Source organism: Anarhichas minor, unplaced genomic scaffold (assembly GCF_050575085.1).
Source record: "Anarhichas minor isolate MPS153535 unplaced genomic scaffold, ASM5057508v1 ptg000001l, whole genome shotgun sequence".
In the NCBI taxonomy this organism is placed as follows: domain Eukaryota; kingdom Metazoa; phylum Chordata; class Actinopteri; order Perciformes; family Anarhichadidae; genus Anarhichas; species Anarhichas minor.
In genome coordinates this window covers 2,257,556-2,270,000 of record NW_027466447.1, presented here as the reverse complement: position 1 = coordinate 2,270,000, position 12,445 = coordinate 2,257,556, and the positions used below count along the sequence as shown (strand labels likewise).

Sequence of the window (12,445 nt, the reverse complement as noted above, 5' to 3'; positions counted from 1 at the left end):
TACTTGTCAACAACCAAATCAAACTACCCCAGTTGTCTGTATGAAGAATGCTGCCTCACTGTAAAGACTTTACCTTGATGGCTCCTTTGCGGATATTGGCAATAAGTTTAATTAGTTTCGGTGTTGGTGGTTTTTGTGCAAAGAATCCCAAACCTTTCGGCTTCTCCTCATTGGTTTTAGCAGGTGGAGGGCCTTTGACTTTGGTAAGTTTCCTTCACAATCACACACAGACACAATCCTTAATGGGTTGCATTACAGAATTGAATTGGCACATTTGGATTTGATGTAGTATCACAAAGATTTGACCAAGGTTTTTAGAGGTTGGTGCTGATAAAATCACTTGTTAAAATGGAGCCAAAGCCACAATGAAACTTTTGCATACCAAATATGACTGTAAATAACTTACCTTCCCTTCCTGGCCAACACTTTCTGAGACTCTGGGTAGTGGATGAGGATATCAAACAAATCTTTCTTCTCCAGGACAAAAAGGTTAGCAAAGCCATGCGCTTTCACGTTAGCTGTGCGCCTGTTTCCTCCATCTTTGGCAGACTGTAGTAAACTGATGGGGACAGAGGCAAACAAAATACCATGTATCCAGAGTGTCTATTTCAAATAACATTGGTCTCTTGGGAAATGCGGCCGGGGACTGATGGTTATATTGACTGTACAATATGACTGCACTGCTACAGCCATCTATGTATACTATGCCGTACTACAGTTTATATTTGTTTAAGGCAAGAAAACGGTACCAGATTTAACTGACGCAAATATATTCTCCTTGTACAATACTTATCAAGACACTTACTGGATGATGAAAATTAAGTCTTGTTGAATTTCTCTTCAGCTCTTGTTTTTGTATGTTCTAGTTGTCACAGATCACTAAACGCAGACAAACCTGATTTCTCCAAACACACATCCAGCCTTCAGTGTGACAAACACAATACTGTTGTCGGGTCCTCCCACCACCTGCACCGCACCACTTTTGATGACGTACATCTCTTTTCCGATGTCCCCCTGCAGAGGAAGATGCAGAACATGAACTCAGAGGTCATCATTACACTCAGATAATGAAACCTTGAATATATTATTGTTTATTTGCTTCATGATGATTGCCAAGGTTTATCATTTACACACAAACACATGTACTCACTTTCTTCACAACAAAGTCTCCAGGTAGATAGACAATTGACTTGAGCCTCAGCAACATGTCCACCAACATCTGCTGGTCACAGCCCTGGAAGAGACAATATCATGTATTCAATTCCACATATCACATTTTCTTTAATTCTCTCAAATTATTAGGAGGACATGGTGACTCACCTGAAACAGTGCGATCTTCTGAAAGGTTGTCAGGTTGATGTCCACAGCGATGGCGGTTTTCATCACCAGAGGCATGCTGTCTAGCAGCTCAGACTCGTCTGGAGGGGACACAGATAGCTCAACATACAGTAAGCTTTTAAAAGCAAATTCTTGACATATCTGAAAAATTGCTTTGTCATTTTGATATTATTCTGGATCATGTGAGAGCTTAAGTGTCTCAGTAGGTTTTTTTTCATACATTTCTGACTTAAGAATTGCTTAGACTCACCCAGCATGCCCTGAGCTGCCCAGGTGTAGTTGTACCAGGTCCGGATTCTGTTCTGGACAGATTTGGGGATCCCGTAGGTATTCATGTAGTCAACACAGCCATCCATAGATACCCTGAAATATGTCTTTCCTGCTGTTGCTGCTCCTATGACATCTCTCATCTGAGAGAAAGAAAGACAGATGGACAGGGAGCGTGTTTGATTACAATATACATTGTGAAGATAAGGAGGTGTGATATGATAGAGTTATAAATATACAACCTACCTGTCCAATCAAACTAGAGAACACAAAGACGCCAATAAAAAAGTTGGTCATCTGAAATGTTATCTCAAAGGTGGTTATAGGCTCTGGAAGACCACCGATGTTGATTAGACTGCGGACTGCAAAGTAGTAACAACGCAGGTACCTGTGGAAGGACAGAGTACATCTTCATTTTATTTCGATAACAAGAATTAATGCCTTGCGGTCGCCAAACAGTCGAGTTACAGTGTACACCAAGGTCTGTCCAAAATGTCATCACTTCATCATGTTATTCTATTGGACATTTGTGTGAAATTGCCATAATTAGCATATGGGCATGATCATTCTTGAGTTATGCTCAAAAACTTGTTTTGTGAGGTGACTTTAAAAACCAAATTCTAATCAGTTCATCCTTGACAAAGTTTGTGCAAAATATGAGATTCCCTTAAAAAGTTCCAGAGATATGGCATTCACAAATCGGATGGAACTATGCACGCACATACAGACATGATTAAGATATTATTGTATTTCATAAAAAACTCATTAGTATGCCACATACAAAGTGTTCTTGAACACTAGCCCTATTTTTAGGCCTCTGCTCGAAAATTGCATAGCCATACTAAAGAGAGTGTATTTCTGCAACTACAAGGTCTATTTTAATCATTTTGATTGTATAATACAGGTAACACTTGTGAGATGTGCTGATATGTGTAAATATTGTGTATATGTTACTGGTTAATAACATATACACATATGGCACAGCTCAAATTGAAAAAGTTTCAGGTTCGCCTGAAAAAAAAGCACTTGTGTCTAAAATATTACTTGAAATAATGCCTAAAAATGTCAATGGCATAGCCACAGTCATAGGACAACAGGTTTTACAGTCTCTAAAACAGATTTGACTTCGATTGAGTGAAGCAGGCAAACCAAGCAAAGGCAAGCAAAATTCTCTTTTTTGGAACCAGCAGTTGCGCTGCTGTATTCTAATTTTATATACTATATAACAAAATATTAACTATATATTCACTTGTCTTATCACTAAGAGTGTTCAATAATCCTAATAAAGCAGTTTGGCACCATTTGGATTAATTTTGAGCAATTTTGAGCTGTCATATCTGTCACTCAAAATATAAATTCCTGATAATGTGTGTGTATTGGAAGCTTGGTAAGGCCTGTGATTGGCCGATTTAATCATATGACACCTTGTTAGATGCGGGATAGTCCAACGGGAGCCATGCGTGGGTGTTTGAGAAGATCCGGGTCTGTTTACTGACTAAAAATCTCGATATGCTGGCCGAACCCCCCTGTCTACATTCATTGGTCCACCTGGCTGAATCCCCTGCCATTTTCTCATTCATTCTCGGAGAGCCGCCATTTTACGTTACAGACACGAAGGGGAAGAAGCAGTATGCAGCTGCTGCAAATTGCAATGGAATAAATCCGTTTTTTTGTCACGAAAATCAGCAAAAGGTATGTTTTTACCCAATTGTTTTTTCTGCTGAGCTGTGGGATGATGGTTGGCTTATATATATATATAACTTTTGAACGGTTTGAAAGAGAGTAATTTTGAAAACGCCAGTCGAAGCCGGGTCGAATCACGGCCCTACTGGATGTATTCATCCACCATGATCGCTGCGCGCTTTCTCATGAGAGACCAAAACAAAGAGCATAGTATGCAGGTTTTTGCCCAAAAAAACGTGGTATTGTGGTAAAACTTCTAGATATCTTCTAGATATGATCTTAGTTCATGTATAATTGTGTTTTGCAGTGTGTAAAATGGCTCCCATGGTTGTTTCGCCCAGAATCTCTTTGTTACACAGGTATATGATATGTCATAAAATATAATTTTATTCGTTTCGCAAAAGTGAATTGTACACGTGTGTACTCTGTCGCCCCCCCCCTCTAGCCCCCTTTAAAGGGGGCTCTCGTGTACAAGAGGAATCTAGCTTAACTTTGCAATAAAGAGTCACAGTACAGTATGCCAAGAAAATGTCATAGAATAGTATGTACAAAACATAAATTCATAGTGTAATAATAAAAAAAAATATAACGGTATAGTTTGTCAAAAAGGCCTAGAATAGTATGTCCCAAAAAGTTACAAGCAAAAGACATAGTTGATAAAGAATTTAAAAAGTAATGGTAAAGTGTGCAAATGTATAAAAAGTCAAAATATTTATAGTATAGTATGTCAAATAAGTTATGATAAAGCAATAGTTTAGTTTGAAAAAACGAAAAGAAAAGTAGTTGTATACTATGAAATGAAATGAAAAGCAATAGAAAGTCAGTGTCCAAAAATAATTACATGCATCATAAAAAGGCCATAGTATGTAATGAAAAGTCAAGACATAGTACATTATGTGGAAAAAGTCATTGCATAGTATGTCATGAAAAAGACAGATTATGTTACATCATTAAAAACGGGAAAAAATGTGGAAAGAAATTTTAAAAAAAAAGCCAAAATACACAAAAAAGTCATAGTATAGAATGTCGAAAAAAGTTAGTACAGCATGTTGAAAAAAGTCATAGTACAGTATGCCATAAACATTTCCTTTAAAGTCATTATACAGTGTATCATAAAGTCAGTATAGTATGCCATAAAAATGTCATGGTATAAAATTAAGCTAAAACAGGCTTAGAGTATATGTGCCAAAAAGTAACCATGTCATGAAAAGTATCATAGTGTAGTTTACCATAACACATTTCATATAAAAAGGTCATAGTATATTATGTCATGAAAATGTTAGTAAAAATGTTAGTATGCCTTTAAAAAGTGGTATGATATGTCATAAACTAGAATTACCACCTTGCGGTTGTATGCCTCCGCCAACCAGTCAAGTTGCACTTTTCACCCACGTTTGCCCAAAATGTAGTCTCTTTATCATTATAATTAATTTAGACAGTGTAACATTTTCATAATTAGCATATGAAGTCTTGAGTTATGGCTAAAAACGCATTTTGTGAGGTCACGTTGCCCTTTACCCACAAAAATCAACTAGTTCATCCTTTAATTCCAAATGGATGTTTCCCTCCAGGCATTCTTGAGATATCGCTTTCACAAGAATGGGACAGACGTGAGGTCACATTAATGTAATTAGTTCATCCCAGAATCCATCTTGACGTGTATGCCAAATTTGAAGGAATTCCCTTCAGGCCCAGGTTGCCTGCCTTGCCTTCAGTAAAGTCTGCCCCTGGTGTTTTTTTTTCCGTATGAACGAGAGTGCATTTCCCTGGTGTTTCTCACCGTGAGTAGCCGCTACTTGTGTGTGTGACGCAACTATTTTGTGGCAGGTGTTGGAAGTGCAGTGTTGAGAGCGATGCTGATTGTATGAGCGGTTCTTGAAGAAAGCCGCAGGCAGCAACACCGCAGGACAATAATTTGGCTTGTTCTGAACGGACATGTTTTCAACTAGCACTGCACCAGCATAGTAAATAGGGAGGGATTTACTATAGAGTCATTTTCAGCACCATGGACAGAGTCACAAAGAGGGGTTGGCTGTCAGGTTTTCAGCACCACGGAGAGCTCTGGCAACAACGTCTATAAATCTCCTGCCGTGGTTCTGCCATATGCATTGAATGTGTTGTAACTCTGATATGTTGTTCCTTCTGTACACATGACATCTATTGCACTTCTGTCTATCCTGGGAGAGGGATCCCTCCTCTGTTGCTCTCCCTAAGGTCTCTTCCTCTTTTCTCCCTGTTAAAGGTTTTTTGGGGGAGTTTTTCAAGTTCCGATGTGAGGGTTCCGGGACAGAGGATGTTGTATGTGTACAGATTGTAAAGCCCTCTGAGGCAAATTTGTGATTTTGGGCTATACAAAAATAAATTGAATTGAATAAATCACAATTGAGACAAAATTAAAAAAGTACATACGCCGTGCCCTCTCCATCATACACCCATGTGGTCGTCTTAATACCCTGGTGCATGGAGGCAACGTAGTACGCACAGCTGTTGAGATGGAGGGCGTAGAGCAGGTAACCTGTGGTGCGAATCACTCTGCGTTAGAAAGACAGCGATAGAAAAGGATTAGAAGAAACTGAACCGATCAGTGTATAGCGTAATGGTCATTTTAGTTGCAAGTACTATGATAAAGTAGTGGAAAAACTATAAACTAAACAAATAACAGCATATATACTGGCTATGAAAAAAAAGCAGAAGATGCAAAACGTAACAAATAAAATTGATGACTGAGAATTCAGAACAATGTATAATCTGTAGAGTTTGAACAGGAGTGTCAGGTAATATCCAAACAATTTATGTACAAAGACGAAACGACAAGCAATTGAAAAGTAAATGGTAACTCTGAACAAGCATCATTTTCTGCTTACAGCCAACTTAACAACTCAACTGTACAGTTCATCTAATAGTAGAAGTTTACAAACGGTGTACTGAGAATTTGATTTAAAAAAAAAAAAAATAGTATTGATTTTTTCCTGTCATTGTTCCAGGAGCATTTACCTCCAGATGTAGGCCTTGGCCATGATACTCTCAAGTTTATCGCTGAAATCAAAGAAGGACTCAATCTAGAACACACAAGAAAGCAAACAAGGACCGGATATATGAAGCCTTTTGAAACTAAAATATTTGTATTTACATTTACATTGTTTTCTTCATTTACATCATTAGTAAAAAGGATCAGTCGGCTGCCTACCCTGATGAAGCGGTTGACTCGGTATATGGTGGAGAATTCAAAGTGCAGGCAGAGAAGGTCAAAGGGGAGGATGCTGAAGATATCAATCTAAAAAGAGAAGAATAAAAAAAAATGTAAAACTTGGATTTGTTTCACAACAGGTTCGTTAAATTTTATGATTTGATCCCCATAACTCCCACAAAAGATTAACTTTGGCGGGACACACACATTGGTAGAGGAAGTAAGAAGATCATTTACTTAAGTAAAAGAAGTGGTAACACATTGTGAAGATACCAGTAAAGGTCCTTCATTTAAAATTTGACTCAAGTAAAATGATCTGCTAAATCTACTTCAAGCATTAAAGTAAAAGTAAATGACTGATATATTATTATTGATGACATTATTAGATTGTTAAGACTGATGCACTATAATAGTATTTAACCCTCGCAGCTGGTTGAGGTAGAGCTAATTTTAATCACTTCATATACAGTTGGATAGTTTTGTCAAGTGGTTCCCAATCTAGGGGTGGGGCCCCTCCAAAGGGTCACAAGACAAATCTGAGATAATAAGATAATACAGACAAAACAGAGGTCTGCTGCACACATTTGTAATAATGCTTTACTTTTTTTGAGAAATAATGACTCATTTCAGTTCTTTGAGCCATGGGCAGGTGTTGAAATGAAACCATGTGAGAAGTTAAGGTGGGAACTGTCTCTTCGATGGAACTGCTATGAACTCATTGTCATCTGACACATGAACAAACACTGTTTTGTTGTAAGTGGTCACAATCCAAAAAGGTTGGCAACCAACGGTTTAATCTTTTACCTGTTGACAATCCAACAGACAAACTGTCTTTCAGAGGCTGTAGCGGACTCAGTTTTAAAGCTAGTGTGAAGCTGCTGGTATCATATAAAACTAGACCTAGACCTAAGGGCAAGAGGTTAGCATCGTCTTATATTTCATAATGTTATATTAGCCAGTAACTACGGCTGTCAGATAAATGAAGTGGAGACAAAATCACCCTAAAAATGAAGTAAAGTAGAAATATAATGAGAAATTTTACTGTATTTAATTGCAGTACTTGTAAATGTACTTCGTTAGTTTCCACGACTTGACATATCATTACCATCTCACCTTAAATCGTTGTGATTTCCGATAATGTACCTTAGCCATACGTCCGTCTTGCTGCCGGGGAAAATCACACACCGTTTTACAGTTCAGGCGAGTTTAACAATATGCAAACTGTCATAGATACAGATTACACACAAGTCACTCATTGTGGCGCTCAATTTTGTTTTGTGACTTACAATAACGTCTCCGGCTTTGACAAACTGTAGTCGGGGCTGCCAAACAATGATGTCAATAACATTCACTACATCACTAAGAATGTCGAAAAATATCCAGTAGCGGTTGTTGGTTTCATTATGGAAAGGGAAAACCAACCGCGCAGTGCAAAACCAAACGTTGTAGTTGAATGCCAATGATACCAGGAACAACCAGGCAATGTACCGATGATCTGGAGAGAAACAGACATACAGATTTATTTTTTGTGTTTATGTTCATTTAATCTCAGCTGCCCTGTTCCCTGTGTGCACCATACATACCTAAAGGATCTAAGGTCTGGCCCAGTGTGATATCAATCTGGTTCTCGATTGGACGGAAGAGGACGTCGAAGAAGGCGCAGCTGATGTCTGGGAGGATCTTCGCTTTCTTCTTAGCCTCCTCCGCCAGCCTCTCCTCCTCGGCTTTCTTCTCTGCCTCCAGCCTTTTCTCCTCGTCCTTTTTCTTCTTCTCCTCTGCCTTTTTGGCCGCCTCCTCTGCCTTCTTTTTGGCCGCTTCTTCTTTTGCTATTCGCTCCTCTTCCTTCAATCTGATGTAGTCCTCCTTCCTTAGAATAGGTGCTAAGCAGACAAAGAGAGTGACGGAGAGTTAAATGGCCCGTTGGCCTGTTTTCTGTCTGCATGTTGCTTTGAACATGTCCGTACTTACTGACAGGTGGGGTGATTTCTGGCGAAGTGGCATAAGGGTCTATGGCTTTCTCTCTGAGGAGCTGTGTCCGCTCTTTTGCCTTCTTTATTATACTTCTGAGCGTATCATCTATTTCACGGAAGTAGACAACAGGTGGAGGAGGAAGAGGGGCCTCTTCCCTGAAAACAGGGAGCAAAGGAAAAAGAAGGGTGAATAAAAGATTACCAGAGAAAAGGTGATGCTAAATCAGAGAGGAGGGAAGTGAGGGGGCTGAATTGGAGAATCATTTTATATGGTGAAGAAGAGTATCCTCAGTTAAATGGGACAATTTTGCAAATGTGGCAGTATAGTTCATATTATTATTGTCACTATTTATCTGCTGAGATGGAAGAAAAAGCAGAGACACACAACCCTATAGCTCTATATCATAATAATCTATATAACAAACACGTTGGACTTCTGTTTTCACTCTTATTTGAACCCAAGAGAAAACATAGTATTTTATGAATATGTTCTTTAAAACCTCTCTAATCTCTATTTCAGCAATTGTTCATTTGCCAATACAAAAAAAACATAAATTCATTAAATCATCTGCAAAGAACAAAATTAATTCTCTGGCTTTGAGTATTTCACTTGCATGTGAATGCTCTAAGTGATCGTTCTCAGTCACAAATACCACTAAGCTCCTAATCGCCTTTCCTACTTTTGGAGTCACAGGAGTCACACTGTGATCATGGCCGCTGGTACTGCAGCTAACATACAGTACGTCCACTGTACGTATTGTGAGGAGAGCTGAAACAATGCAGACCTTGCAGCTACTCAGAGTATACTGTTCTATCCGTTACAGATAGTTCTGTATTCGGAGATTAAATTGAACAAGTTTAGATTTTAAATAGCAGATATTAGCAGTAACAGTTATGTCTTAAGTTTGGAAATTATGTAAATACTGAATGCTACAAAGTAAAAAAATACCAATCACACATAAAGGACCATCTGCACTAACATTTCTGGAGGTATATTTGTTCACCAGGTCGTACCACACGAAGTACCACACTGCACTTGTGTCACACTTTAGATCAGAAGCTCTCAAACATTGTCATTATACAGCTACACAGACACTTAATTTACTGTAAGTATGAGTAGGGTATAGCTAATTAAAGACAACAGAAACAATAATGTTTCAAATCATTTTTGATGATGAGATTGTGACTAAAAAGCAAATGTTATCGAAAAGTTTGTATTTCAGAAAGAAAAAGAAATCTGAATTAAGGTCCCTTTTAAAAGCTTGAAATGTCAGTAGTACTGACATGTCCATCCAAATCCCATACACGCTTAACCTGTGCAGGGTCGCAAGGGACTTGAGCCTATCCTTACTTGCACTACATTAGATAGAGACAGTATAGGATAAATTCTTACCCTTCAGCAACAGGAGCAGCAACAGGAGCAGCAGCAGCAGCAGCAGCAGCTGGGGCAGGTCCTGAGGCAGGAGCTGGAAGAGAAATACAGCAGCACTCTTTAGTCAATTTCTAGCAACCATATCAAAGGGTTTTACATTTTTACATTGTTTTGGCTGACTTGGATATTCGTCTGTATTCAGCCGGAGAGAGGCGCTCCAGGATTACAAAAAAGTGCAGATTAGCATGATTCTTATGATTTATAATAAAAGTGTGCTAGAGAGCTGGACAGAAAAAGATTTAAAGAACATTATGCAGTCTTTAGGAGGATATTTTGTCACAGTTAAGGTGAGCAAGGGAAGGACCCAAATGCAGATGAGGACTGACAGACTGGTGCAGTTCAAAGATCTATTGAAAAAAAGCTTACAGGCAGTGAGTCCAAATGAAGGCAGGCAGGTAACAGCAAGCAGGCAGAAAACAGGTAAACAGCAAACAAAACTCCAGCAAAGATAATGAGTGAAGAACAACGGAACTGAGCTGGTATAAACAACTACCAAGGGAAGTGGGAACAGCTGAGCAGGAGATGAGGCGAATGCAGGACAGGATAAACTGACCAGGGCAGGGTAGACAATCAAAAGGAGGGAAAACTCACAAAAATAGGAAGTAAAACAAATCAAGACACAAGAGATGAAGAAAAAAACAGGAAAGGGACTAAAAAAAGACAATTTTGACAATATTTTAAACCACTGGAACTGTATTTAAATGTCACCCTGAAGTGAGACTCATCACTTTACATTCACAAATGACGAAAATAAAAATCCATGAGATGAAAATCAAAGCAACCTAGAGTAGTTTACTACACTAGCTTCTTAAATGTATGAACAAGGTGTACTTCATGCCACTTCCTGTGCATTTACTGTACTTGGCGAGGACGGTTAAAGTGATGTGAATAGTACATGGCCTTCTTCCTGATATCAATTAATCAGCTGCAAAGCTGCATAACAGATGCTATATTTACAATATTTTATGTAAACAGCATGCACCTATATATTGCTCAGACGCTGGTCTTAACATGTCTGAGTTCATTGTCTCATTCCTCTGACTACAGATAAAACTCCTTATCTGTAGTCAGAAAGACAAAGTGTCAATGATCTGCATGCAGCCACATCAGCTCAAAATATTAGACCTCTCACCTGGTTGTGGTTCTTCCTTCTTTGGCTCTTCATCTTTCTTCTCTTCTTTTTTGTCCCCCTCTGTCTTCTCTTCTTCTTTTTTGTCCTCATTCTTTGGCTGCTCTGCGTCATCCTTCTTTTCAGGGGGCTTTTCTTCCTGTAAATAAACAATACTGGTACCAGTGTGCAGATGAAAGTGGACAAACAACGTCTTGAGACAAAAAGGGACAAAGCCCAACAATCAGCTGTAAGTGTTTGTAAGTGAATAAAGCATGCAAATGTCAAAGGTAGGTTTCACTTCTGATATTTGCTAATGATTAAGGTGTGTACATAACTACACTTGTAGTTCATCCTCAGCAGCGTCCCCTTCCTCAGTTTGAGGAAACATATTGAAGGCCCAGCAGTAAACCAGCAACAGTAAATCCACCCATGCAGGCCCACCCTCCCTGCTGAAGCTGCAGTGACTGCCCTTCATCAGTGCCAAGCTGCTTCAGAGTTGATCTGATTTACCAGCCACGGCTTACCTTTAAAACAGTGTGACGAGCAGGTAGCGAGTACTGAACCTGATTAATGCAATGTTTGGTTTAAATGGTGCACACATGCTAATACATATTACCCTAAACCTAAAATAAATATGAAAAAATGCAGATTACACAAACATGAAGGTAAAGAAATGTTTTCAAAACACCTTTCTGGTCCAGGTGTTTTATAGTAAGATATTAAAAAGAGGCCAGGCCTTACCTTAGCTGGTGGAGGTGGGGTAGGAGGCGTGGCCTCACCTTCGCCAGAGGGAGGCTCAGGAGCCCCCATCAACTTTTTAAACCTGCTGAACATGGTGGGGCTCGGTGTGGGCTACAGCAAACAGGCCAACCAGTCCTCCTGGAAACGCTTTCCAATGCGGCAAGAGTCCCTGGACGCTCTGTAGTCCTCGTCTCAAATCCACACAACAGACTGAGGCAATTCAATTTCTTAGAAGCATTAATTCCCTCTGGGCACACCCCTTTCTCCTGAAGTCAACACCAGATCAGCGATCATAGCTGCCAGTCACTGCCAGGCATGACAACTGTCCTTTTGCAGTGCTGACTCCAGTCCACGGACCATTTAAGAGGCCTAATTTGAGGTCTAATTACTATGATTTGTTGGAAAAATGCATCTTAATAATTAATACAATCGTGTCTTCTTAATAATCAATGATCAAATGAAAAAGGGAATAATTATCAGCCAAAGTAGGTCAGGGATAGGATACATTTTCATTATTACAAAGTGGTTACCAATTCTGCCATTAAGTTTATTGAAATAAATAAAAACAACTGTTAGGTTTGTCTCTGTGTTTCACACAGAACTGATTGCATTTGTGAATATATCTAATCATGGGATAACACATAAACTACATGGTAGATACTCACAGGCAGATCGCGTAAAATTAGACTGCTGGGGTTATTTCAGTCCACTCCAAG

General features: G+C 39.1%; 1 protein-coding gene across 1 annotated transcript in view; it reads right to left on the bottom strand.

The window, feature by feature from the left end:
* Positions 1-11,822, bottom strand: part of LOC142971872 (cyclic nucleotide-gated channel beta-3-like) — an 11,978-nt gene extending 156 nt beyond the window's left edge. Inside the window, exons 1-17 of the mRNA XM_076075236.1 lie at positions 11,730-11,822; positions 11,010-11,145; positions 9,839-9,935; positions 8,444-8,601; positions 8,059-8,355; positions 7,762-7,970; positions 7,589-7,639; positions 6,476-6,562; positions 6,283-6,347; positions 5,698-5,820; positions 1,852-1,993; positions 1,589-1,748; positions 1,321-1,418; positions 1,151-1,234; positions 896-1,014; positions 407-559; positions 74-212 (exon numbers count right to left, since the gene is read on the bottom strand). Of these exons, the coding sequence (XP_075931351.1) occupies positions 74-212; positions 407-559; positions 896-1,014; positions 1,151-1,234; positions 1,321-1,418; positions 1,589-1,748; positions 1,852-1,993; positions 5,698-5,820; positions 6,283-6,347; positions 6,476-6,562; positions 7,589-7,639; positions 7,762-7,970; positions 8,059-8,355; positions 8,444-8,601; positions 9,839-9,935; positions 11,010-11,145; positions 11,730-11,822 (2,211 nt within the window). The remainder of the gene's footprint in view (positions 1-73; positions 213-406; positions 560-895; positions 1,015-1,150; positions 1,235-1,320; positions 1,419-1,588; positions 1,749-1,851; positions 1,994-5,697; positions 5,821-6,282; positions 6,348-6,475; positions 6,563-7,588; positions 7,640-7,761; positions 7,971-8,058; positions 8,356-8,443; positions 8,602-9,838; positions 9,936-11,009; positions 11,146-11,729) is intronic.
* Between the last annotated feature and the right edge of the window lie 623 nt (positions 11,823-12,445).